Genomic DNA, 27,532 nt, shown 5'->3' with positions numbered 1-27,532 from the left:
TGCTATATAAATGTACCTGTAACTAAATATGGTCCAGCTTCACCCTGACCAGGGCAAAGCAGTTACTGAAGATGAATGAAATGTCTTTAAACACCAAATGACCAACAGCACTAACATGTGCTAAAGCAAATGCATATATTTATTAAAGGGAAATTTCCACAGTAATGGTCATGTTTATAATATTCTTCACTTATAGTGCCACACCAGCATACTGTACTCATACATGTGGACTTGGATATATCTTGTTAAATGTGGCATATAAACTTTCACATGGTCTTTCAGGCAGTGTGTAGCAGTAAGAAAACATGGTTACCTAAGCAGACTATTTTTTACTCATTTTACAAGACATCAGAACTGTATTAAAAAATATCTACAGTGTCTATATTACATAAAACATACCGTATGCAGTATGTCATTGCATAAATTGTTTATAAAATGTGTCCTGGTCAGTTAGGGATGCTCTCCAGTCCCATTGCTATATCTCTCAGTTTAGGATCATCAATCCAGTTTACCCTGCTCGCAAGGATGATTCCCTGAAAAACAAACCACAAACATTTTTAGGAAAATACCTTCTGGTTTGATACCGAACAAGTCATAGTGTTTAAATGATCGTGTGTATCGTTTAGTATCTCTCGTGCCATGAACGCAATCTATTAACCCTCCGATTATGTAGTCAATGACTAAGTACATGGACAGCAATAATCTAATTATTGAGCTTATCCTGAATAAGACAATATTGTGATTAAGGTGTTTACGTGAGTTGTTTTTAGAATATTACTTTCATGTTCCCGTTTTACATTTTTATAGAACATAGAGTGATTAACGGCACAAGTCATTACGTCACCGAGCCGCGCTGTCCGACATTCCCTCCAGAATTTCACGTATCGACATACAGTTGGTCTTCGTTATGGTACCGTATTCAGTTTTGGGTGTTTTTATTTGTAATTTTTACAAACGCTTCAAGTGCAGTTAATTATTTGTCATGCTATTCGTGCAAATAGCTTGAAGCAGTGGGCTGCGTCTCAAACCGCGTACTTGCCTACTATATAGTATATAGAAATGCATGTATTTCGTCTCCTATATAGCAGGCAAGTATGTGGTTTCGGATGCAGCCGTGCTCTCGTTTGCCGTCAAACGGTTGAGCACTGCCGTGTGGGTACGTGTCCTGTCGCAGAATATGGTGAAAACTCCTACACGACATTAATAGTGTGATTATGGTGTGTACATGTCTGTAATACACGTCAATAATGCGACTAAAACAGGAATACTCCACGTCTTAATTCGATTTGTGTTTACTTCGAGTATTACTAGTCAGATTAAGCTCATCAATAATCGCTGTTTACATGCTAGTTTCTTAATCAGAGTATCGTCTTAATCGGGTTAATATCAGATTATTGTTGTCCATGTAAACATACTGAATGTGACCCATTTACACATTTGAGATGTCTGAAATACTGGTTAATCTCTCTTTTTCCTCATTTAGGGTCAAGAACTTAAACGCAAATATTTCTTCTTATGGCTTGTCTCGGACAAGCCGTAATAAAGGTTTGCTGTTTTTGTGTGTATTTAAACTGTGGAAGTCGTTTTGACCCATAACATAACGGATGAAACTTTTTTTTTCAACATAATAGGAGGGTTAATGTGGCTGTAGAACAAAGTAGGGTTACAAAACAAACATACTCGAAGGACGTTTTGGGAAATGGTGGCAATCTTTTTGTACTTCTGCAAGATTTCCTCTGCTCTTTTCAGGGCCCGCTTCTGTGTCTCGCCCTGATTCTCCCCCATCTGTTTCAGCTCATTAATCTCCTTCATCTTGTTCTTAATGAGACCTTTCATCTCTGGGGATATACAATACACACCAAGAATCCTCAATTCTGCTATAAAAACCACACAGAACAGGCTTTCCATGCTCAGAGTCCCAGCATTAAATGATTAATATAACAACGTTGGCTGTGTGATTTTTTTTTTTTTTGTCTAGGATTAACATCTGAAGTATTTTATGCAGAAGAAACGAATTGAAATGTACAGCAGCGGGGCTCGCAGAAATGTAGAAAGTAACAGTAGCAAGTACCGAGTCTCTCTTTTTGAATATCTGTGATTTGGTCCTGAAGTTCTCGTGTTTCCTAAATCATGTGGCACATAAACAAATAAAATGCAATCATTTCATTTTCATATTCTTCTTAATGTAATGTATTATTCATACAATATATGAGTAATACTTTATGCCATGGATTTTAGGCATTCTAAGCCTAATACAATTAAACTATTAGAATAAAATTAGCATAGAAATTTTCAATGTTACAGCACTGTTACTAATATATATAAATAAATCAATAAAACAATACCTTTATAACCTTCATTGCCTTTTCACAGAGGTCTGCATTTTCATCAACAACTGCCTTCAATGACCTATGAGGCAATATTATAACATTATTTGTTATATAAAAAATGATAATGCTTTCATTATAATCAGAAACACCATGCTGTTTCATTTAACAAAACAAAACAAAAAAAAACATTTATTTCTGGTGATTGTGCCTAAATAAGGAACAGCTACAATATAAAGTTTACATTTTAACAAGAAAACTGTCGCCCAAGACTGCATTTTAATTTGATCCATAAATTCACTTACGCTGCTCCAGCACCATCCTGTATCAGTTTCTCGATGATGACGTTCCAAACCTGCATCCTAAAACACACCGTGTACCACGTTACACTTCCCACCTCAATTTAAATCCACGCTGTCATGCAGAATCACTCTGAAACAAACAATCGCAGCAAACAGGAAACCTGGGGTGCAGGCAGTGTTACCTGTGTAGGGCCAGTGTTTTGTTGAAATGTGACGTTCTTGCCTGCGCTATTTCTTTTTCATATTTGGACCTGTGGAAAATGACATGAAGAGAATTCATATCCTTTCAAAGCTGTATCGTACAAAAAGATGCTCGTTTTCACCAACCAGGCAAAGATAAAGACTTACAGAACTGCTTCGGCATCCAGTGTTTCAGAAGACTGAAATTTGTCTGCTGATGAAGCAAAGATGAGAATTAGATCTCAAAAACAAATGTTTAAAAACATTAACAGAAATGTATGTGCTTGGCAGCTTACCCATATTGACTTTAATATTCATGTCAAAGCACTGGTTGGCCATTATATCTTTCATCCTGATGGAACACACAGCTTAATTACAAATATACTGTGGCAGCGTTCCGTTCTCAACTTAAAGCCAGTATGTAGTCCTAAATATCTACTCAAGTCCTCAGTAATAACTGAACTCTGATTTCCAGCTCACCTTAGTAAATGCATGGGAGAAATGGATGATGGGAGATGATCGCCCGCGGCACCAGGATCAGTATCTTCAGAATCCATCTAAAATTACAAAATTAAACATTCACTATTAACTTGAAATGTTCTTAGATGGTCCATTTGAAACTTTTCCAAAACACGTGAATCATACATTCGGGTGCAAAAGTTTGCACACCCTTACTCTGAGATGACCAGGTTGGGTTGTACAGGGATGGTGGATTAGCCAGGTATCAGTTTGGGGGGGAAGAGGAGGAGGAGGGGCGTGGAATTGGGAATATGCTAGACTCGGTTTTTGTAGTATTTATGCCATAGTGGTAGCTGATAAACACCATCTCCATAAACATGGAATTCTGATTTGTAAATAAACCGCAATATAAAGTTAAAAGGGACGCAGACTTTTGCACTCAGCTCAACAAAAAAAGTAGATTAATTCGACCTCTAGGAGACGATTTTACACAACAATACACACAAACACTTAAATAAAATATTAAACAAATACATTTCCAGCTTACTCTCGTTTCCAGCCAAATCCGCTTTTTTTATTACCTCGTTCTTAGCCTAGTTAGCTGCTCTTTGCTAACAACAAACAACCGAATCTGCCGCCGCCTGGAAGTCCTTCGTCACGTGACTAGAGTTAAACGAGGTCACGCCTTCTGTGTCAAGCCTAGCGTAAACCACAGGCTGAATCTCAAACGACTTTCTGCTTCCTATATGAGTCTACTAAACATGGTATATTAGGTAATACGCCAGCATTCCCTTCCTAGTGCACTATATATCCACTTCGAGGCCATTTGGGATTCAGCCACTGGTTACTATCCTCCAGACCGCTGTTGTCAGTGCTGGATGTTATGGTATAGGATGTGATGGAAAATTCATTTTGTCGTAGATAGTAGAGAGATATGTTTCGGTAAGGATGGAGCTTTGATAAGCCTGCTTAATAGGCGTTAACCGCGATTTATTTACATTATTTAGCACTGGTTAGCGCGTGTCATTTGTTAAAGGCAAGTGCACCATGACAGTACTAGCTAGTTAGCTGGCGTCCTCAGGGAGGATTGTGCTTGGTACCTAAAGTTGGCTAATATCTTAAATAAACGTCCTATTACGAAAATGTGCAATATAATGAAATTATTCTGAGTTGTAAAATTATTTATTTGTACAGTCAAGTTGATGCCAGTGATGTTTTGGTTTTATTAAGTATTTTTGCACGTTCTAAATGTATAAACGAATTGTATTATATATTTAAAATGAGGAAAAAACATGTAATGTACTCTTAATAGTTTTTGTTTTATGCGTGGTATTTTTGTTTAGAAATATACTGGCCCTGTATTGCAAATACAAACAATAAAGGATTTGTCCTCTAGCTAAAACTAGAAAATGTCAACAGCTGCACCGTTTAAACCGGAAGCAGTTCTTGGAGGTCGCTATGGGAAGTAAAGTTAGCAGTGGCAAGATGGCCGCCGCCAGTCGGGTCGTGCAGGTAAATATTCTCGGTTAGCGATTGAATTTATTGTCTCGTAGTGAAAATATTCCTCTCATTCTAGTTTGTAGTCTGTGTTTTAGTCGGCGAGGGGTTTTAGGATGTTAACGTGACCTTGAGACATTTTATACCCAGAGTTGCTGTGAGCAATTCACCAAATGTCCTTGTCAGTACATGGAGCTGTATTCAAGTTCTCTTCTTCCATAAATAGGTTATATTTATTTATTTATTTATTTATTTGTTTATTTATTTATAAGTGAGAAGACATTTGGATAATGTATCACTGATGTCGTTGGACAGCATGGCTCTGTTATTTCTGTAAACACAATCACGGAGAGCATCACTGTTGTATTATATGAGCTGTGTTTAAAGCAAAACTTAACATTACGCTTATATCTAATGTCTCATCATCATCATCATCCCACTTTTCACAGGTTGTGCGACCTCATGCACCACTTATCAAATTTCCAAATCGGCAGGGCGTGCCCAAGCCAAACGGTGAGCAGGAAAAATACACTTCAGTGTGTTTCTTTCATACACTGAAGAGATTCAAAACACCCTAAACATTTCATCAGGTCATTATTAAGATAAGCGAGTAAAGGTCACACCAAGGGATTCCTTTCAGTGTAAATGATGTCGATACGTTGTTCTTTTCAATTTAAAAGTTATCTGAAAAATATATCATATAAACTAAGTATGAAATATGTAGCTAGAAAGTGTTAATTTTCCCCTATGTATAGAGACTTTTGGGACACCCTGTATAATAACTATAAGTCTGACAATAGTAGACTGTGGAATTTTCTACTATAATGTCTTTTAAAAAAAATTGTGGAATGATGTCTCACAGACCTCCCAGGGTCAGCAGACCTCCCTGGAGAGCATTATTTATGTGTATCCTTTTGTGTAGTTGGAATTTACCTTTAGTTTATACAGGGGGAAAAACATGACTTTTTTTTTTCTTTTAAGAGAGTGAGTTAGATAAAAATCTTGAAAGTGCAACATTATGTGTAGTTGCAAAAATAAAACTGTACCAATGCTGCATTTTTCTCAATATCCTGTTCTACTGCTACCTTGAACCTGATGCACTTTTGTGATACCTATTTCCAATAAACAATGCAAAATATAATACAAATAAAAACCTTCATAGGAAGTTTTGATATACAACTATTCCTTTTTTCAGTACAAGAAGCATTAAAGCTGTTCATCGCCAACACCCCACACACACCTGCACCTACAACTGGACCTGCACCTACAACTGGACCTGCACCTACAACTGCACCTGCACCTACAACTGCACCTGCAGCAGCGCAGTCAACTACACCACCTCCAAAACCTACAGGACCCATCAGTCGACTCCCTGGCACACCAGACAACATCTCTATTGTTAAGGAGCTTCCACAGAGATACCGGCGACGGGCCCTCGCACTCGAGGAGATGGACTACATTCAGGTTAGTGCTGGGGCTGAGCCATTGTGTATGTGCTTTTACTCTTCTGCTGAGCTTGAGGGGATCAAATCTCAGTGCTGTGTGTTCATGACCAGGGTTCCAGTACATTCCCACTGCTAACACTACAGTTAACAATCAGTTATTGGGAAAAAATCAACACCGATAGTTTTTCCCGGTTGCGGCTGAGAAGAGTCTGCTGTCGTCATACAGTACAAGAGCGGCCTCTAGAGGCGAAATTTAAGCTGACACATTTTGTTGCGTTATTTGAACTGTTTTTTAGTTCATTTTGCATGTCTATTTTTATTTGTTATTTGGAGTGTTATTTTTTGGTGCAGTTTGGATGTATATCTTTTATTTACTTTAATATTTATTAACGTTTTCATATTTATTTCATAAAAGAAAATTACAGTACATTTTCCTGGTACAATCAGTATTGTTTATTTTTGTAGTATAGTTCAGCAGTATTTTACTTTGAGTGTTATGTTTTCATTCAGTATCAGTTTTAAAAACTATTGGTTGATTCATCCTTTATTGTCAGGTAGGTACCGCCCAACTGAGTTACCGGTATCGGTCAAATCCACTATCGGTCGAGCTCTAATACTTAACTCCCAGTGCTTTCAGCGTACAATCCACAACAACAGGGTGTGCTGTTGTATTATAGGAAAATAATCAATAACAGGGTAATGTGATGCAACTCCACCCCTCTCCTGGTTTATTAATATCTGAGCTGAATTCTAAATATTTGAACAGATAAAATCAAAAGCAGTTTCATCGTAATAATAATAATAAAAAAGATGAATTCTCTCTTCTTACTTGCGCTTGCAGAGCACTAGTCATGCCTGCATCATTACTACGGCAACCAATGTGGCAGTGCAAGCAAATGAGACTACAGTTTGAAGAAATAAATTGTATTTAATCTTTAGTCACCCTTAAAATACTTTCTTTAAAACGATTTTAAGAAATGAGTGTGATATTTTTATAAAAAAATGTTTTTACCTTGCTGTCTGAGCCTGAGAGTCTTGAAGAATACAAGCTAGGACAAAATGGGTCATGGGTTAACAGTGGCTCTTATGGATTGGTATATTGCTGGATATTCCTCATCGTTAACCATATTCTCGTTCTGTTTGCAGCGCGGCGGGCCTGAGTGACGGGTCATCGTTAAATCCAGCCAGCGCCGATAGCTGTGGAGAAGGTTTTTCTTGTTGCCTCGTATTCTCCTCATCAAGAGGATTTCACCATAGAGGATTAGAGTTATTTTGCAAATGTACAGAGAGGTGATTTTGAAATATAGTTATTCAATATGGGCCGGGTCTTTTTCCTCATTAACGTTATTCAACTGCAGTGTTCTGTTTGCAGCATTGACTCGTTGACCACGAGTTAGTACTTTTCTAGGTGCACTCTGTTAAGCCAACATTACAGATTATTATTATTATTATTATTATTATTATTATTATTATTAATATAGTTGGATCATTTCACTAAGCCAGGCTGCTCAGTTCACACTGCAGTCGTTCACTTTGTTCCCCAATTACACGTCATGTCAGTGCGTTCGTTTGGCACAAGAAGGAATAACAATTATCCTGCACTGTGTGGAAATCTGGGTTATTAAATTTATATTAATTCACATTAGTTTGATTGTTTTATTTCACAACCTAAAGGAAAAATCCACCCTGAATTACTCCCATATCTATATGTACAATTAATATACACTCTTCGATTGTGTGAAAGATTTGTTGTATGATTATCTCAGGGACAGTCGTCATTTTGGTTAAAGGTTTCCTCACATGGCCCACAATGCAGTTCATCTACTGCCTGATAGCGGCGTCAATGGGAATTGTACTGCGCTCCACTAAAGATTGTAACATGGAACTTCCGCCATCTGACTGGGAAAAAACCCCCAACTCGACTTGGAATTCCTACTCGGAAAGTTTTTCCTCAACCCCGAGTTCAGCATACGGTGTCACGTCAACATGGCTGCTTACAACGTCAGCAGTAAATAAAATCACTTCTCTAATTTAAGTGAGTTTATAGTAGTATTTACTGTAGACCAATCGACATAGACACAATTGTTGGTTAAATCTGTTTAAAAACCAGTTGTTTTGAAAGACTAAAACATGCTGTTTTAAACTCATCACTAATGTTAGCTGGCTAGCTTGTGTTACACGTTACACATGCTACACTTTCATGTGTTTTCACACTTTCTAGAACGTGCCTGAGCTAAATAATGACACAATTCTGAGTTCACACCTCCTACTTCTGAGTTAAGACAAATGCAGCATTGGGCCTCGCTCCGTCTCTGTCTAAAAGGAGCGATGCAGCAGCGCTTCTGTACTTTAGTCTGTCCAGCTGTCTCACCTCTTCATCTGTATACCCGGCTTAAACAGATCAGCATCCAAAGCGTCAACTTTCACGCTTACACTGCCATCATCAACCCCACTGCGCTTAAGTCAGCTTGTAAATCTCTGACTAGTTTAGCTGAGTCTCTAAGTCTGTAACTCAGCACGACTGCATCATCTAGCTGTTTTGCATCATGGAACTTAGTGTCCGTTTGGTGTTTCCATCAATTCGTCAGATTTCTCATTGCTATTGCTTTGAATGTCACTGGAAAATGGAGCGTGAGAAATTAAGCTTTCTTTTTAGGAGAAAACGGCAAAATGTAGCCGTTAACCCTTATGCTTTTTGAGACTGTTGAAGTTTTTTTTTTTCTCCTGGTATAACATTAATAAACATGTCTCCATGTGATATCGGTGCATCAGACAACCCTTAACTTCTCACAAGAATAATAAACACAGCATCAACCAACAGTTTAGCCACAGAATCGTTAACCACATGAGACATATTTCAATTTAATGCAGCCCCCTCCAAAAGTATTGGAACAGCAAGGTCAATTCTATTGTTTCTGCTATACATTGAAGACGTTTGGGTTCGAGATCAAAATATGAACGAGACAACAGATCAGAATTTCAGCTCTCATTTCCTCATATTTACATCTAGCTAAACAACTTAGAATATGGCACCTTTGATCAAGGTGAATTTTTTTTGTTCAATTGCAAGGTGAGCAAAAGTATAGGAATAGTAAATAACACTTAATTTGTGGTTGCATAGCCCTTGCATCAAGCTGGTACTCATTATAGTCATTGTCATTACCAAACTGTTAGGTTTTTGTTTTGTGATGCTTTTACTGCAGGTTCTTTCAGTTGTTGTTTGTCTTGTGGAGTTTCCCCATACAGTCTCCTCTTCAGGAGGTGAAATGCATGCTCAACTGGGTTAAGGTCTGGTGATTGACTCGGCCAGTCTAAAACCTTCCAGTTTTTTCTCTTGATGAAATCCTTTGTTGCAGGAACCTATAGCTCAAACCAAGAGTAGACATTGAGCTATTAATTCTTTGAACAATCAATTGAACAGGGCACACCTGGGCAGCAAGAAACACTTAAATATGTGGCTTTAAGAAAAAGGTGCCATGGTATTAGTTATTTAACTACATGTAAATATGAGGAAATGAGAGCTGAAATTCTGATTTATCGTCTCATTCATCTTTAGATCTCAAACCCAAATGTCTTCAGTGTATAGCGAAAACAATACAATTGGCCTTGCTGTTCCAATACTTTCAGAGGGGATTGTATGTGTCAGGCTGGGTGTTTCCTTTAACATGTTAAAAGGAACTTGAAGTTGGGTGTCAACAGCTCAAAAATGCCAACGTTAATACTTTATAATTGAAGCCTAAGGACAGTCAAAAAGTAAAAAGTGGTTTTCTGTTCTCAGTACAGACAGACGTGTAGAAATTCTCATCTGTTGTAATCACACACGCTACACATGCAGGGGGGAGAAGACAGATTATGTTGAGAGTTCTAACAGAAACAAACACTGGAAGACTTTAAACTCTCTCACAACTGTTTCCAGAGCTTTATTTCTGGATGTTTTACATCAAGTAATAAAGTACAACAAAAAAATACAAAATAATGCCTAAACAAGCGCAAAAAAAAGCAATATAATTGTATTTACATGTTAAACAATATGTTGGAGTAATTCGGTTATTAAATGTTATGATTGTCTATATTTCTGGATAAACATTTATAGTTATATGTCGCTGTTATTCACAATTGTGTTTTCCCTTTTTTTAAAATTTATTTTATAAGTTTCTCCCATGAATGGATTGGAGCTCATTTTCGGTTTGAATTCAAACAAAATGAATGTGAAATACACAAACCCAAAACTACTGAGAATATTTACCAAGCAATTTGGGAAGGATGGATATGTGTAACTCAATACACCTTGCACATTAAGCTTTCTGATATTCAAATATGAAAAACAGGATGTTTCTACACACTGCCAACTGGAAAGTGGATTAAAACACATTGATACGAATCAACTGAACCACTTTCACATGCAGTGAGTGGGAGAAACAACATCTCGCTCATCCTAAATCTTTGAAACATTGTTTAAAAAATAATAATAATAATAATCATCATCATTTTTTTTACATTCAGACTCCAGCAGAAAATCTGGAGTTGATGCACTGAGAAAGCTTGCATTTGAGGCAGCAGGGAAGTTTTTCCACAAAGCATCTCTTAGTAAGACATAGAAAACCAAAGCCACATCTCTTCACTAGGAATGTCTTTGCCTCGAGTTATCTAGTACATCTTGTGTTGTGAAAAATCCCAAACATCTGCAAGACTATATTTCTACTCCAGCACGACTCCTGGACGTACACACAGCAGCAGCAGTGCATTTTAACCCTCAGCTCTGTGATTCTGTACTCATCAGGTGCAGTTTTTCACATTGACCCATAGCAGCTTATTTGATGAGAAGAATGAAATGCATTTCCACACCCATATGAGCCGAGGTGAATCGTCTTGCACTTGTAGTGGGGCGTCCCGAAAGAAGTCACTAAAGAGAATGTGCCATGCAAATCTCTATACATCTCCCACTTGAAACATTTTAGTGGTAATTTGCAAAATAGCCACCGCTATCGTGTAAGATGGGCACGTTTCTTACTGCAACATTATTATTATTTAATAATAATAAAAAAAAAGAAGAGCATAATATCTTTAAGGAATATTAGAAGAAATACAACAATTAAACAATCTGTACATATCTACATGTTATTGCCATAATAAACAAGAACCTTATTTATATATATATTTTGCATCAGCCGTTCTCTAAAATGTGTTCAGGGCTAAAAGTATTCAACAGTATTTTGTATTCTGGATGCACAGAACAAAAAAAAAGCACTTGTTTGGAGATACAAGTCCCACCTGCTCAGTGCGTACAGTATACAAAAATGGCAGAATAAGAATGGCAGAAAGGGGAACTTTTTACAGCTCAGCAAGCTGAACAAATAAGACAAAGCATCTGAGTATCTTCAGTACATCAGGTGCCATGTCTGATTCTGAAGAACTGAAATAATCACACTAACTTTCAAAGCATCGACTATAATTAGGTTTACAGAAACCACGAGTGACCCGTAATAGCAGACTGGTGTCTGTACTGTAAGAATCCATAAGCTTTTAAGCTCGAGGTTAAACCTCCAGCGAGCCCGATAGCTTTGGGGCTACCTGACGTAGCATATTCACAACAGAAAATGTATAATATAATACTGTCACCAAACTTGGGAGGGGGAGGGGGTGGAGTTCATAAATTTTCATTTTAGGGCACAACAGAGGTCGAAGTCAAAATGACACTTCCACATTCTTCTTCTAATCCCAAAGGGGCCAAAACTCATAAAACAAGTCAGACTGAGTAAACCAGCAGGGGTGGATCTGCTCACTCATCGTTCAACACACATCCTAGTTATAAGGTGTACCAATTGTCAGCTGCCTTTTTCCTGGAAGTCTTAGGAGAGGAAATAATATTGGCACCCTCAATACTCATTCTTCCAAGCAAGCGGTTCATGTGTGAAAAAAAAAACAAACCCAAAAAAACCCTGATGATATGTGAAGTTGCACACTGAAGGGTGAATTTTTAAAGCTTAAATACACTTACAACCAGCCAAACTAGAACAATCACAGCTACCAACAAACTGGACAAATACACAATTCTCTTCATACAAAACATTAACATCCAATGGCACGCTGACGCTTCGTAAAAACACAGGCAGGACACATGGCATGCATTCGCAGAGCAAAAGTAAAATAAACAAAAAGAAAAAAACAAAAAGGAAACATGGAAGCCAAAATTTGCTAACTCATAAGAAGTGCTCTTCATTGTAATAGATATGTGGTTTTGCTGCAAATCCCCAATTTTAAGAGGAAAAAAAAGTTTCCTGATATACAAAATGCTACATTTGCCGAACCTCTGTCTCTCAGCTTGTGTAAACATCAAAAACAGTACCAATTTAGAATAAAAAATAAACTTACAAATGACAAAAGATACAAAACAAAAAGAAGTCAATGCAGTTTTCTGGCAACAATTCTTTTTCACGGGAAATTGAAACTGAAGGCTTCAGTTACAGGGATGGGTATACGATAAGAGAGCAACGGTCACAGCTCTCTACCTCCAGCATTTATGTTGAACTGTAAATCGATGCTGATATAGCGTTATTATCTAAAGAATCAGAAAAATAAATGGCTATTTAAACTCTTGAGAAATCAAGATTTCGTAGCTCTGTACAATAAAGACATCACTGATGTCATATTACACAAAAAAAGTAGATTTATACATAATTAGAAAAGAAACTAAGGTTCAGTCTGTGGGTGGATCTGTACAGGTTGGGAGGTGTGTGTATGTGTGTGTGTTGGGGTCAGTCAGACTGCAGTGCAGTGTGTTGGTGATGGCGTGAGTGTGAGCTGATGAAAGCGCTTGCATCTCCGCTCGCTATGCTGCTGAAGTCTGTGAGCGACACGGCCATCTTGGCTCCCGTGATGCGGTGTGTGTCGTTGATGAACGAGTCGGCGAGGCCCATCCGGAGGCGTTTGGAGGGACGCTCGCACTCCTTGCCACTGCACACGCTGAGCTCCGACCGATACAGAGCCGAGTCGAGGACACCAAGGCAGCTGGCGTCGCCACTTGCTCCGTAGCCCAGAGTAGCCTCATCGTGAGTCAGCGCTCCACGGTGGAATGTCTCCAGAGGGGGGAAGTAAGACGAGTCTAAGCAGCTCACATCAGCCTGACTGCACACGGATGCCACGCTGTTACTCAGAGCTGGAAATGAAGAGGGGAGGAGGGAAAAAAGAAAACAAACAAACAAAAAAAACAAACAGTTACTGGAACTTATCTTATTTATCCTTTAGCCATTTTTGCATAAAATTGCAGAATAAGTTGATATAACCTCATAAACTTTTACCACTAATATGTGTGAGTGTTTATTCTCAATATTATAAACTATATAGCCAAGATCTCAGTAAGAGCCTGAAGCAATTTTTATTTATTAATTGATGTCTTACTACTACGTGTTTTACTGTATTACTAAAAAGTGTAAAAGCAGGTAAACTGACTATGCACAGCTTCTAGATCACGTACTGACTATCATATCCACATAACTGAGAGTAATTACTGAATTCCCTGCTCACAGGATACAGACAGATGCTACAGATGGAATGTAAAGTAAAATCATATATCACGAACATTTAAAGATGGAATAGGATTATGCTTTGTTTGAAGATATGTCATGCAGCTTTGCGGAGGGAGGGAATGTGTTTTTAGCACCACTGGAAGCTTTATGCCGAGAGTAAGGAGTGGATCATCAGTCCACTTCATTTGCCCAGTGCAGTTTTAGTTGATCTCTGTTCTAGTGCTTTTAGCTACGGGTACGTTTTCGTAGAGAAATTGGAGACGGTAATGGCATTTCTAAACCAACTACAAGTTGAATAATGACACGCCTCACCTTCATTCATATAACTCACAATGCATTACATTTCCAAAACCAGCAGCGGAAAAGACAGCAAAAATGATGAATTTTCAAGCCATCACAGAGTTTCTAAATGTAACTGGGAAAATAGAACGCACACACGCATTCATAAAATATACACGTTTAACTGTATTTATTTATTTCACAAACTAATATATAATATAACACACACACACTACCCGTCAAAAGTTTGGGGACACTTCACTGAAATGTTTCTCATGAGCTTAAAAACCTTCTGATCTGAAGGTGAATGATTAAATGTTTGAAATCCGTATTGTAGACAAAAATAAAGTCGTACCAACATATTCATTTCTTTCACTAGAAAACTAACATTTTATTTACAATTTAAAAAAATATATATAACTTGGAGCGAAATATTCCGAAAAGCAGCCAATAAGAGTCCAGCGTAGGTGTGAACTTTGTAATACTGTTTAAAAAGCATCTCAGGGAAATTCCTCAAGAAATCGATTGAGAAAATCCCAAGAATACATTTCTGGAAATTTTAGGCAAAAAGGGCGTCTACTTTGAAGAAGCTAAAATATAAAATTATTTTGATTTATTTTGGATTTTTTATCACAACATAATTCCCACAGTTCCATTTGTGTTACTCCAGAGTTTTGATGAATTTATTATTATTATAAAATGTGGGGGAAAAAATTTAAATAAAGAATGAGTGTCTAAACTTTTGACCGGTAGTGTATATATAAAACAGTATTTTTGTATATAAAAGTATCTTTACTTCACTGTCATTGAAGTTCACCTTCTTAGACCTTTAGGCATGCTCCATGTCATCTGAAACACACAGCACCGTGTGCAGGCTACCCTTTAAAGCAAGGGTGGGGAACTCATTTGGAGTAGGGGGCCACATTGGCTAAAATATCACCTTAGGCGGGCCAAGAACAATCAGAACAGTTAAAATTGAACTTGACACTTATTTATCACCCAAAATGGAATTCTGAGGTAAATTTTCATATAAACAGCCAGCACAGGCAGGATTAGATTAGACTAACACACTGCATGACGGATAAAACCGATACAAGACCAGACCGATCATTTCACCACATCAAACACAACTGGCTTTCACAGCAGCATCGTTAATCTCCCGACTACGAGTAAAAACTTACTGTTGCTTTTTAAGTGCTGCAACCAACTCAGTTACCGTGTCTGTTCGTGCCTGGCCAGTATACTGTACTTCTTCACACGATTTGTATTGTAATGCCATCGAATATTAAATTCTTTGAGAATCACCATATGCTGGGAGCAAATTAAACAAACTGTTTTATTTATTTATTTATTATTTATTTCCCAGAAGAAATATTCATCCATTTTTCTTGGAATATATGGCATTTCGCACATACTCACGTTTTCACGTTGGAAATACCCAAAGATTACAAGTAACCATAATAATAGCCTAAGGACGCAGACAAGAGGACCTCTAGTGGATACATAAAAGTAACTGCATCTGTGTGTGGATAATTCCTTACATTTCCATTATATTACTGCGGTACATGGTCTACGGGCTGCACGGACTCATCAGGCGGGCCAGTTACGGCTATGTTTTGCACCCCCGATTTAAAGTGAAGACGTTTACCATATATGGTGATTTAAAAGCATTTCTTTATGCAAGTAAGTGTGGCCGTGTACAGGCACATCAATTCTGAATGTGTGGGATTTATCAATGGCCATTCAATGGACAGCTGTGCATACATATGTTTCATAAATACCAATTTCCTTTTGCGTACAAGTACAAATTTAGTACTGTACTTATTTATCAAAGGATGCATAAAACAAAACCCCAGGGTTTTTTCCAGTTGAAAAAGCTACATTAATTTTAACATCATATTCACACATAGGGATGAAATGGTTACCGGTTTCATGATAAAATTCCCAGACGATTAGGGTTACCGCGTCACATTTAATTATCATCAAAACCATGCGTGATTTGTAAAACTCGCGGTAAACGCTGTCCACACACACGCTGCATGAGTCTGACGCAGGCGCAGCATGCAACACTGTTGTTTTTGGAGCGTGAGAACACGGCGGAAGGCAGTGATGGCGCTCGGGAGATTTTCCCACCGTCCAATACAAATACAGAAGTCCTCCGATTTCATTTTCAATATAATCGATAACTATAACAGAGACGCATTAACTTTAATGTTAATGTTATTATATTTATGCTGCTCATTTTATTTGTTGTTTGTTGATTTTCAAATATAAAAACCTGAAAAATGATTTCAGGGTGTGTATCACTACCTTTTGTACATTTTCAGTACATTTTAACAATACCGTGATATGGAATTTTCATACTCTATTCACACGGCAAATCAATACAATAAAAAAAAAGCCAATACAAATTCAGGTTCTGCTTGCAGTATTGCTGTGCCTTTGCCCCAATTTATTTCCATAAAAGCTCACGGTGTCTGCAGTGTGGCGGACGATGAAAACAAGTACTCGTCTAGAAACTTTGCATTTCTTCTGCAGGATAGTTGCAGAACCATTTAGTTTCTTAAAATGTTGTGGAACCTCTGCTACAGTGAGCTTCCTCCATTATGACGCTGATGTTCTATGAAGGAGCACTCCATTGCATCTGAAGTCACACTGCTATAGGTTCACATTGCAAGAGTTCATGCAAATTGAACTTGAAGCAAATGTCGCATGCAAACTTTAATCAGTAGAAGAAGCAATGGTTTTCACAGAAAAGGGAACGTGTCCTGTTTAAGTAATAATGCTTATATCCAATTGGTTAAAGATCTTAAATGTGATGCAAATGTATTGTCCAAAATTTCACCTTCTAACATCGCATTAAAAGCTGCAGATGTAAACTGGGAGATCTTGCTCGTGGTTTCCTAAGAGTGCGACACTCACCTGTGAGGTCACTGGCAGTGATTGTGTTGAGAAGGCCGAGCTGCTGTCCGGCAGACACCTCCATCCTCCCTCCTGCTCCACCTGAGCACATGGACGAAGAGCCATCCACTGCCAGACCCTCTGCCTCGTCCACTAACCGGTCCATCAGGTCTCTAAGGAGGAAAACAACAGTGATTATTGTATAGAGGATTTTTTGGGAGCATTTCTTATTCCTTTATGTATATAATTGTTTATTTGTGGCTGATATTTTAATTTTACTCCTGCTAATGTAGGTACCCTTTTCTGGGTCATTGTTTTGCCATTTTTTGCTAGCATCATAGAGCTGTGAACAGAGCAATAGGAAGTAAGCCCCACCTGTCTTGTCACTGAAGCTTCAATTCTGCTCAACATTAAAGTTTAATAATTAACCAACTTTTTATGAATCTTTATTCCAAGTCAAAAAAAAAAACCTTGAACGCATTTATTTTTTTTTTAGGATTTGCTGTAATTTATTTTTGTTCATTTTCACAAGAAGGACTTTTTCTATTATATTCAATGATGAGTTAATGTAAACAATATGATTTACTTACGTCACACCAGGGTAAATGCTATATTTCTTTTTCCCGAACCGGTTCTGCTGAACAAAATAGTCAAAACGTTCAGACTTTTTCCACATGTAATAAAAGGCTACACACTCTGCCACCGTCCTCGTTGGAACCTAAAAATGACAAAAGCGTAAAAGGGGAATTAATTACAGAGAACCACATTTTATTTTTTTCTGAATTTTCCCAAACTAGCAAAAACTTAATAAACAAAATGAGCATCAGTAGGGCTTGACATTAAGCGTTGTCATGTGGTTGTCCTTCAGACAAATTTACTTGCCATTCACTTGACTAAATAAATAAAGTTACTTGCCCGGAGAGAAAAAAGGAAAAAAATTTCCACAATTGCTGTGTAAATATAATTATTTAAAAGCACACTCTCATCAGTGTTCGATCAGCTCATAACACCTTACTTGAGTCATTCAACTTTAAACAGCACCACACTAAACAGTGATGTGGTAGCTGGCAACAGCTCTGTTGCAGTCCTGGAAAGAAGCAAACGCATAAACTTCATTTTTAAAATCATGTTTGCCTTCATGTTGTGTTGGTGGCGTTTGCTTTTGTCATGGGACAGACGTGCATCCTGGAAGCGCTTGTCCCCTTGACTAATGAACATGAGCTGTAATAGAGGAACACTTCTCACTTTCTTAAAATCACAATATAAAAATATTAGCTACTTTTATAGTTGTAGAACAAGTTGCTTTAAATTCACTTAAGCCCAAAGTATGCTTGACTTTTTATGCGTACGCTAGGAACAGCGTACAGTATGCGTGGTGCAAATTTCATTATCAGCAGAGTACGAGCACCGCCCGATTTTTCTAACCATGCGTAATTTGCACACGTAGGTCGCACATGCGCATTTAGCTCTTTTGCGCTATTTAGTTGTTCCACAAGGTGGCAACAGTGACCCAGGGTTGTTGATTCTCAAGGTAGTTAAAGAAAAAACAGAAGAGATGGAAACAAGTGCAAGCTCTTTTCTGGTTGAGTGGTCGTACAGAGCATCTTCTCTTTTTTAATTTCTTCACACCTGAAGACCTGCTTTACTGCGCTGTACTGATTCTTGTAGGCCAGGAGGGGTAGAGCAAGTTGTCGTAACGTGCATGTGTCGACTGCCTGTGTACGCGTACATGTCAAATGGAGTATACTTTGAAAGGCTATGTGTACGACTGTGAACACGCTAGCATACGTGTAGCAGACGAAGTATACCAGAGGCTTAAGAGTTGCAATCTCAAGCAACACATCAAAGTTTCTGTTTCTACAGTATGTTGTCTAAAACAATGCAATAGTACATATGCAATAAACTCTATTCTCTGCGGCAGAAAAGTAAACTTGCACTGGGTAATGATGTAGCTAGCTACAGTGTTTATGGTAATATTAGAGCAAGTGTACAGAACTGTGAACATGACTTGTCAAATTCATCTTTCCAGGTAGTGATAAATTTCCTCTCCCTTTTATTTTCATTAACTGTGTTAGATTCTGCAGTCATTTGTTTTTTTGAGTTCGATGCTTTACCAGGCGCTTGGCTGGGGTGCGGAGGCTTGAGTGACATTGAGTTTTAGAAAACGAAAGACGAGTTTCGCTGCTGTTGCCTGAGGTAAAGTCGAATCAAATTCTGATTGGTCAAGCTTGTTTCTAAGCTTGTTTAAACCTGCACTTTCCCGGTTTCCGCAGAAAGTGCCAGCCTACGCACTCTAGATTATTTTCAGCAGCAGAAGAACGTCAACTTGGTTATAACTTACTGGATAACAAAATCTACATCACAAATAAAGCCAGTTATTATTATTTCTTGTTGTTGTTATTATTGACATTTGACAAAGTAAAATTGTCTTTCACCTGACAAGCATTAACGTCGAGCCCTGTTCAAACTTGGTCCAATTCAAATGAAGTACCAACCTTGTTTTTCTGAATTAGATGGAAGTTCTTTTCATAAATCTGTAGCGCATGCTCAAAATTTCTACACTCTTCTTCAGACCATGGTGGCGATTCTTCTACACAGAAAACAAAGTGATGGATTACCTTCAAGTTTCCAAACGATCTGAACACAATGTTCTTGTCTAAATGTTAAGAAACTTACCTTTTGAGGATTTCGGATTACTGCAGTATTGCGATAGGGCCTCAGATGTACTGTAGTTACATTTCACAAGCTCATACAAAGCCTAGAACGAGACAAATATTAGGTCAGTCAGTAAATATCTCTTAGAGACAAGACTCACTTGAGACCATATGAAAACACACTGAAACGTCAGTCACGCTTAAGTTGGAACTACTTAACTTATACATAATGTTTGAATAAATCATCATCATTGTTGTCATAAAGCTTTTCTAGAAAACTAGATAAAGTGTGCTCTGTGCAGCCTGAAGTTAGAAACCTGTTCATTGTCTCGTATGTGTCCTCCACATGTAGAGCTCTCTATGCTACTGTCTGCAGTCTGAGACAGCGCCTTTCTGAGGTAGTCCTCCACCTTCCTCTCCGACAACACGTCAGGACACCAGAGCAACTGATCCTCCTCTTCAAACACTGCAAAATACAAACCCACTCATTTAACTGACAAACAGTAGAACCACGAGGTGACTGAGTTGTGAGACAGCTTTGCACTGGGATCTTTTGATTCTTTCCCCCAAAAATTCATTGTCCGTGCATGCTAATTAATCTGACTAATAAAAAAGAAATTCTACCATCATCTCTGCTGATGTGTACCGTGCCACAGGCAGTGAGATTTCAAACAAGTATCACAAAATGGATACAGAATCAAGGTGCACTGCACAAACACACATGCCAAATGAAACGAAGGAGTCGTTTTCTTCCTGTTATTTGTCCACTGAGAGAATAAGAATTAAAAATAAATAAATAATCTAATTGCCACAACATGAAATCTGCTTGTCCTGGGTGTCCAACCTAATGATTTGTCCATTCCTGCAACTTATTTTGAACTGTATTTTAAAAAGTCATACTATTCCTTATTATTAGTGATGCACCGAAAGGAAAATTCTGGGCAGAAATCGAAACTTCAGGATGCACTTGGCCGAAAACCGAAACAGAATTTTTTTAAAAACCAATTTTAAAATAGTTTTTCGTAGAATTGTGTTAATATTAGACTTTTTAATTCATTTCATGAATCTGAATTGAAAAGCTACACACTTTTATTGAAATGAACGCACCAAAACAAAAACACTATTAAATATATTATTCTTCATTCAATTCTGTAACAATCAAATTTAACAGATTTTTTTTAGCCAGTTATCCAAATAACGTAAAGTTAACTATTATGATACGCAAAACAGCAGTCAAGTAATGAACTTAGCATCTCTAAGCTAGCATCTTGCAAATACAAAAAGTTTAAATATGCTACACAATCATTTTAATGAAAACAACAGGCAGAACACGGAATGGGAGAGGGCCTCTATTCGGTCATCGTTGTTTTGCTGTACTCTGCATCCTGAATAGGATGTCGTGTTTTCAGGTGGTGTATCAAACCTATCGTGGAAAAGTGCTACGGCACAGTACCCCCTCTTGAAATTTCTGCTGAACAAACACTGCAGATTGCAAATTTGATGTCTATCAGAAACTTTTAAGTATTTACAATCCGCTAACATGATCACCATTTGCTGGGTAGCGCAGTGATAACCGTCGGCTAGATCGAGAGTGAAATCCGAGCGCTGAGCACTAAGGGGCAGTGTAGGGTGGGGCGGGGCATGGTGGCATATGTTTTTGGCTCATATTTTTGGCCTTTTTTCTCCTTCCGTCAAAAACTGAAAATCTTGGTGCATCCTACTTATTACACATGAAATGGTTTATATCATTATTTTCAACAGTCACACCTCTAAATTAAAAGTTTACATTTTTGACAACTCAACCAAGTCCCTCACCCTTGTCATCAGAGTAGAAGCTCAGGCCCCCAGGAACCTCTGCTTGGTACTGGGATCCAACCATTATTTCCTGCAAGGGAAGAAAATCAGCTCCGTTTCCATTTGAACATCAACACAACGTTTCATATACGTCGCAAGGTGCTATAAAAGAACATGCGACTGGAGCATTAGCCGCTTATATTATTCCAGTTTACTGTCTCGTTATGACACGGACCTTCCTTGAATCCTCTGGACTAAGAGCATCCTCCTCTCCCTCAGACTCCTTATCACCGTCATAAGTAGTGTTGGCTGAGATCAGACACAAAGCACATCATGAATGGATTACTGGCACTATAATAAGGAAGATTTTTTTTTTTAAACTAAAACCAGGTTAACGACGAATCATCATAAGAACCTCAAAAACAGACACAAATTATGTAATGAGAGGATCAGCACCAATGGAAGATCACAGACTCAATCAGATTCACATAATAAAACCATTTCCAAGTGTGGTTCTGATCTATCTTTCACTAAAAATAAAAAAATAAATAAAATAAAAACCTCAAACACAGATTAAAAATTATCCATGACATTTAAAATATATTCATCCATGATTGTAGACTTTCATTAAGTTCTTTGTTTACTTATGAGTGTATTATCTTTTATTTTTACAGCACATTGAGGTTTTAAACTCAAATAAAGCATTACTACTACTACTACTACTAGGAGGAATGTATTAATTAATACAATTTTTACTTATATGGATTTACCTGTCAATGTCATTATATAATTACCAGCAATAATAATATACTGTATATTGTTAAAGCAATATTATATTGCTGGGTCTACATAAATAATTAAATATATGTAATAATACAATATTTTATAATAGTATTTTATGGTGAATGAATATTTCTATGAATATTGACACTAATGCAGAGAGCTATCAATATTTTTTACTTCATATTTCTGCGGACTCACATCTGAGTGTTCTTGGGAAGAAGTCAGTGGCTTCATGGGAGGTAACAGAAGGGGTCAGATCATCAGCTGAAGACTGCGTCTCTTCCTCATAGTCTCCTGACAGCAGATCCTTGGCTATCTCTTCCTACAGACATGTCCAAAAAAATCATCTAAAATTTTTTTCACCAACTCGAATGATATTTTCTGTCTGAATTATCCAACCAAATCATATAGAAAATCAAAGAATCTGGCAACACTGCTAACAGCACGCAGGTTACCTTATCCAGGGTCATGTCCGGAAGGTCATCAGCCAGTTCACCAGAGGAGCTGTCCATGCTCGACCCTGCAGCCGTGCTGACTGATGGTTCATAACGATAGATAGCCAACAGTTCCTCCAGAGGCATATTCCCTTCCTAGAAATCAAAGCACATCAGACATAACTTATTTTAGATGCTAACAATTATGCAGATTTTATTCACTTTAACTGTACACACGAGTTACAGTGAGCAGAAGTGCAAGACAGCAGCACCCAGCCAGGCCGGCTCTGGTAGTATACTTTAATGGCAATGTAAATCATTTCTAATAAAACCTTCATGGATACTATTTAACTGTGATGTGATGAACCATTTAATTATTCGAGTCTCTGATGTTGCTCTTCATGTTAACAGTGGATTTCCACAGTTTTAATCAATCCTGCTGTCAACAGCATTACAAATACTGTAATGTCATCTCAACATTAATTAGTTTAAATTACAGGAAAAAAACAAACCCTAATTTTCCTGTTTTAATGTTAACTGATGTGATTGCGCTTTTTAAACATTTAAAAAGTTTCATTTAATGCTGTAGAATGTCTGTGTAATAAGTTAGTTCCTGTTATCACTTGTGTTATATCAGCTATAAACAGCCATTACCTCATCAACCTTTCTTTTTTTCCCCTTCAATAAACACAGTAGGTCACTGAGAAATCTGATGTGATCTTCTGTTCAGAAAATCTTCCTGTGGCAGAAAACTTACTGACTGTTACAAAGTGCTCACACTGGAGACTCCTTCCATAAATGTTAAGTAATATCTTGTTACAGAAAACTATACCATACTAATTATTAGTTATTTTCTTTGTTAAATTACTTTTGTTTTTTTTGTTCAATCTCAGGGAATGATTTGTTACTACAGAATTGATATTAGAATGAGCACATTAATATAAACGTTTGATTTGAATTATGGTCACATGGTGCAATGAAATATGGTCAGAGCTGCCATAGTCTGACTAGAGCTGCAACAACTAATCGATAATCAATTACGAAAATCGATGTCAACGAATTTCATTCTCGATTAGTTGGCCTCCGCATGGCACGGGGTACGTTTACTCATTACTGTTCCGAAAACACGCTTCGGAGAGTAAATACTAGAAGTTGTGTACCAAATGACGTACTATACACTTACACTATGCACTCTACCGTCTAGTGTATAAATTTTAGAAAGGTAATATCGTCTCAAATAGAACACAAGCTTTTTTTTTTTTTAACTAACCGGAAGTATAAATCGTTTAATGTCAAAGGCACGTAATGTAACGCCACTAGCTTTAGCAGAATACCCAGAGTCAAGAACTAGGCTTGCTGAGATAGTCGTGTTACACGGTGTTCGGCCGCACACCGATTACATCACTTGTCCACCGCAGCACCACCCCCACTGTCATGTTGCTTTTTTTTTTTTTTTTAAATAGTAATAAAAATTATTTAATTCAGTTACAGAATTTAAAAACAATTAAAAACTGAACACGTCTGCTCGATTCAGCATGAGCCGAATGAGTCAGAGTCACAGCACAGATAAGATTTCATTCATCACATGATGAGAGTGAGGCAAGCTGACTGACAAGACGATTACGGAAGATTTGGTTTCAAAAGTTCAATGTTTAATATAAGCGACCTTGTCATTGTACTGTTTTGTAGTTGTGTTTTTCATTAAGAATAATAATGAACTCACCATTCAAGCAACTGCTCCCCCCCAAATTGCGGCTAATTCGAAAGTAAAATGTGCATGGGAATTCATAAGCGATTTAAAAGTGAGGGGGAAAAAGAGGGAAACGTAAAATGTCTAAAGGCAGTGAGTAACAGACCACAAGGTGCAGTGAAAGTGAGATTTTATTATTAATTTAGGACTGTAGTTTAATTATCAGTGCTTTTTTGTGCATCCATTAAAATAATACATAAATACTTACACACACACACACACACACACACACATATACATACACATATACACATTATATATATATATATATATATATATATATATATATATATATATATATATATATATATAAAAAATCGACAAACAGTTAATGTAAAGTTTTATAATTTTGTAAGTTTTATGAGTGTTTATATTTGTATCAGTTTGCGGATTTTATTTTAAACAAACGAAAAAATGATACTGGAAGTTTCGATATCTCAATTTAACCGCTGACGATAAAAGTCACCGTGTCAGATTAGACAGATGCGATAACACACTTAATATTTATAGTGGCCTGAATGTGTTTCAAAGCTCACCTTCTCCAGATCCGCCAGTTCGGCGCTGAAATTCCTGTCTCCTTCCTGCGCCTCTTCCTCTTCTAAAGTCTGCTCATCATCATACTCATGAACCAGCATCTCTGCTGTCGGGTCAAAGTCATGATCCTCCGAGGACAGAGAGCCAACTGTGCACAGATTGTATTAATCACACAGAGAGTTTACATACTGCAACTTTCAATATGCAAAAATAAACCATGCATGACATTCAATACAATGCCTTTAGGAATTATTTATTTATTTACATTGGTACATACCAGGGCTTGAACTCCCAAGGGAAGCCTGAGGAGACACAAATACATGTATTAACAGCAAATTAATTGAATATAAATTACAAGAAAATAACCAAACTATCGAAGAAACACTGTCTGAACGCAGTCCAGGTAAAAGCTAATGGTCTAACTGGCGGCATTTACACCGCGACTAGTCAACAGGCCCAGACGTGAACGGAGAAGCATCTCTGGAGTTCAAGAAATGTTTCAATTACAATTTATTTAATGTGAATCAAACTAAAATTTACCATTCGACTTTAGCACAATGACAACGTCTATCGGGAAGCATGTCTTAGCATTTACGCTGTGTTTTTTGTTGTTGTTGTTTTTTTTTTTGCTAACGGAGCAAACCTGCTTATGTCCGAGATGCGGGGGGAAAAAAACATAAACAAAGCTTTACTGCACGAAATATAGCCGTATTTCACAATTCCTACATATGCACAGCGAACAAACGGCTCCTTAACACGCAAATAACATCTCATTTAATTCAATTAAATCGGTCCACGGTTTTTTAGCTCGAGTATTTCAATAAAAATAATAATAATTAGCGAGCGCAGTTTTGTCGGCCGTGTTTTTGCCGCGGCTCTGAGCGGACAGCTAGCGTTAGCTAACGGGACGCGGTAGCAAAAAGGCCTGTCGAGCCCTGTTACATCCCTCTATAAATACACTTTTCTATAGTCTATTTTCCAGCCCTGTGAGTGGGAAAAACAACCCGTTGCAACAAACAGAAATTGCTTTACATTATCTATTTCTACTAAATTAAAACCCGTCCCTCGAAAATGTCAAATAGACGGATTTTAAATCTGACACTTCTTTCCAGCTTTCCTCCTTACCTCCGCCATATTGGTAGCGTTAGTCTCATAGGCCAGCTCGCGCCCAGTACCCGGATGGACTCGGGTAACCAATGGGAGGCCCAGGCGGCAGTCCGGCTCAGTTTAACTCACCACCATTGACCACTGACTTTTAAATGCTCTTATTTTAAAAGAAGAAGCACGATTATTTGATCAAACTGCTGAGCTGATGCAATACTTTTCAAGTCTGTATGCATACAAATTTTCTGTCTTTCAAAATACATCTTTTTACATATTTATATTTATAAATGACATCTGCTGCACATGGGCAATCTGATATACTGATATATCTTATCATGCTGCTACTTCTGCTAATTTTTATTTTTATTGTTTGCATTCTTGTCATACTGACACTACTACTGACATTCATTCATCTTCAGTAAATACTTTATATATATATATATATATATATATATATATATATATATATATATATATATATATATATATATATATATTATTGTTCATGGATGAGGTGGGTCCAGACAGAGCTTATCCTAGGAACAGGAACACTGGGTGCAAGATGAGAGAATTCACCCTGGCAGGGATGCCAGTTCTTGTGTGGACACCACACACACACACACACACACACACACACACACACACACACACATTCATAAGGGAAATTTAGAGTACTCAATCCACCTACCAGCATGTTTTCAGACAGTAGGAGGAACAAAAAAACATGTTAACAGGTAAAATTAGAAAATTTCAAACAGCCTGACTGTTTCCTGAAGCTTATAACTTGTAATGATATAATCCAACTGAATAAAATAAAGATACATTGAGATAATAAAGGAAAAGCAGGTATATAAAAGATCACTTTTATAAAATTATATATATATATATATATATATATATATATATATATATATATATATACATATATATACACACACACACACACACACACTATATTGTCTTTATAAATACTTTGTGCTACGTCCCTTTGCCAAGATAACAGCTCTGAGGCTTCTCCAATAATGTCTGATGAGGTTGGAGAATACATGGCAAGGGATCTGAGATCATTCCTCCATATAGAATCTCTCCAGATCCTTCAAATTTTGTGGTCAGTAAACCATTTTCGTGTTGATTTTGATGTATGTTTTGGATCATTGTCCTGCTGGAAGATCCAACCACAGCCCATTTTAAGCTTTCAGGCAGAGGCAGTCAGGTTTCATTTAATATCTGATGATATTTGATAGAGTCCATGATGCCATGTATCCTAACAAAATGTGCAGGTCCTCTGGCAGAAAAACAGCCCCAAAACATTAAAGAGCCAGTACCATATTTAGCCGTGGACATTAGGTTCTTTTCCATATAGCTACCTCTCTGTGTGCCAAAACCACCTCTGGTGTTTATTGCCAAAAAGCTCTATTTTGGTTTCATCTAACCATAGAACCCGATCCCATTTGAAGTTCCAGTAGTGTCTGACAAACTGAAGACGCTTGAGTTTGTTTTTGGATGAGAGTAGAGGTATTTTTCTTGAAACCCTTTCAAACAACTTGTGGTGATGAAGGTGAC

At 37.5% G+C, this 27,532-nt stretch overlaps 3 protein-coding genes across 8 annotated transcripts; 1 reads left to right on the top strand and 2 right to left on the bottom strand.

Moving 5' to 3' along the window:
- Positions 1 to 5: 5 nt before the first annotated feature.
- Positions 6 to 3,984, bottom strand: cenph (centromere protein H). 3 transcript variants are annotated; one of them, XM_053625544.1, is made up of 10 exons: positions 3,816 to 3,984; positions 3,290 to 3,366; positions 3,106 to 3,161; positions 2,978 to 3,023; positions 2,812 to 2,880; positions 2,633 to 2,689; positions 2,346 to 2,409; positions 2,072 to 2,123; positions 1,681 to 1,838; positions 6 to 533 (listed from the first exon to the last, which is right to left on the bottom strand). In XM_053625544.1, the coding sequence occupies exons 2-10, from the start codon at positions 3,364 to 3,366 to the stop codon at positions 447 to 449; spliced, it is 666 nt and encodes a 221-aa protein (XP_053481519.1). In that variant the 5' UTR covers positions 3,816 to 3,984; the 3' UTR covers positions 6 to 446. The 3 variants fall into 3 exon arrangements, with proteins under 3 accessions (XP_053481519.1, XP_053481520.1, XP_053481518.1); XM_053625545.1 differs by having other exon boundaries at positions 2,978 to 3,020; XM_053625543.1 differs by having other exon boundaries at positions 3,850 to 3,984.
- A 117-nt stretch (positions 3,985 to 4,101) lies between these two features.
- Positions 4,102 to 7,850, top strand: mrps36 (mitochondrial ribosomal protein S36). Of its 2 annotated transcripts, none has more exons than XM_053625547.1 (5): positions 4,102 to 4,210; positions 4,665 to 4,780; positions 5,215 to 5,278; positions 5,961 to 6,229; positions 7,357 to 7,850. In XM_053625547.1, the coding sequence occupies exons 2-5, from the start codon at positions 4,727 to 4,729 to the stop codon at positions 7,372 to 7,374; spliced, it is 405 nt and encodes a 134-aa protein (XP_053481522.1). In that variant the 5' UTR covers positions 4,102 to 4,210; positions 4,665 to 4,726; the 3' UTR covers positions 7,375 to 7,850. The 2 variants fall into 2 exon arrangements, with proteins under 2 accessions (XP_053481522.1, XP_053481523.1); XM_053625548.1 differs by having other exon boundaries at positions 4,103 to 4,210; positions 4,688 to 4,780.
- A 3,410-nt stretch (positions 7,851 to 11,260) lies between these two features.
- mier3b (mesoderm induction early response 1, family member 3 b) lies at positions 11,261 to 26,165 on the bottom strand. Of its 3 annotated transcripts, none has more exons than XM_053625537.1 (13): positions 25,406 to 26,165; positions 25,143 to 25,167; positions 24,868 to 25,013; positions 22,603 to 22,737; positions 22,346 to 22,469; positions 21,600 to 21,673; positions 21,386 to 21,455; positions 19,888 to 20,036; positions 19,593 to 19,674; positions 19,412 to 19,503; positions 17,507 to 17,634; positions 16,938 to 17,089; positions 11,261 to 13,366 (listed from the first exon to the last, which is right to left on the bottom strand). In XM_053625537.1, the coding sequence occupies exons 1-13, from the start codon at positions 25,406 to 25,408 to the stop codon at positions 12,966 to 12,968; spliced, it is 1,581 nt and encodes a 526-aa protein (XP_053481512.1). In that variant the 5' UTR covers positions 25,409 to 26,165; the 3' UTR covers positions 11,261 to 12,965. The 3 variants fall into 3 exon arrangements, with proteins under 3 accessions (XP_053481512.1, XP_053481511.1, XP_053481513.1); XM_053625536.1 differs by having other exon boundaries at positions 19,412 to 19,506; positions 25,406 to 26,136; XM_053625538.1 differs by having other exon boundaries at positions 19,412 to 19,506; positions 25,991 to 25,998.
- Between the last annotated feature and the right edge of the window lie 1,367 nt (positions 26,166 to 27,532).

This window comes from Ictalurus furcatus, chromosome 5, assembly GCF_023375685.1.
Source record: "Ictalurus furcatus strain D&B chromosome 5, Billie_1.0, whole genome shotgun sequence".
NCBI classification, from domain to species: Eukaryota; Metazoa; Chordata; class Actinopteri; order Siluriformes; family Ictaluridae; genus Ictalurus; species Ictalurus furcatus.
The sequence above is the reverse complement of the archived record's forward strand: the minus strand, read 5'-3'. Positions and strand labels throughout refer to the sequence as shown.

Coding starts and splice junctions, on each gene's coding strand:
- cenph (XM_053625544.1), bottom strand. CDS start 3,366: ATGGATTCTGAAGATACTGATCCTGGTGCCGCGGGCGATCATCTCCCA. Junction 3,024..3,105: donor GAATATTAAAGTCAATATGG/GTAAGCTGCCAA, acceptor TTGCTTCATCAG/CAGACAAATTTCAGTCTTCT. Junction 1,839..2,071: donor TATTCAAAAAGAGAGACTCG/GTACTTGCTACT, acceptor GTATATCCCCAG/AGATGAAAGGTCTCATTAAG.
- mrps36 (XM_053625547.1), top strand. CDS start 4,727: ATGGGAAGTAAAGTTAGCAGTGGCAAGATGGCCGCCGCCAGTCGGGTC. Junction 4,781..5,214: donor CCGCCAGTCGGGTCGTGCAG/GTAAATATTCTC, acceptor CACTTTTCACAG/GTTGTGCGACCTCATGCACC. Junction 5,279..5,960: donor GGGCGTGCCCAAGCCAAACG/GTGAGCAGGAAA, acceptor TCCTTTTTTCAG/TACAAGAAGCATTAAAGCTG.
- mier3b (XM_053625536.1), bottom strand. Junction 19,675..19,887: donor ACATACGAGACAATGAACAG/GTTTCTAACTTC, acceptor GTCTCGTTCTAG/GCTTTGTATGAGCTTGTGAA. Junction 19,507..19,592: donor TAATCCGAAATCCTCAAAAG/GTAAGTTTCTTA, acceptor TTTTCTGTGTAG/AAGAATCGCCACCATGGTCT.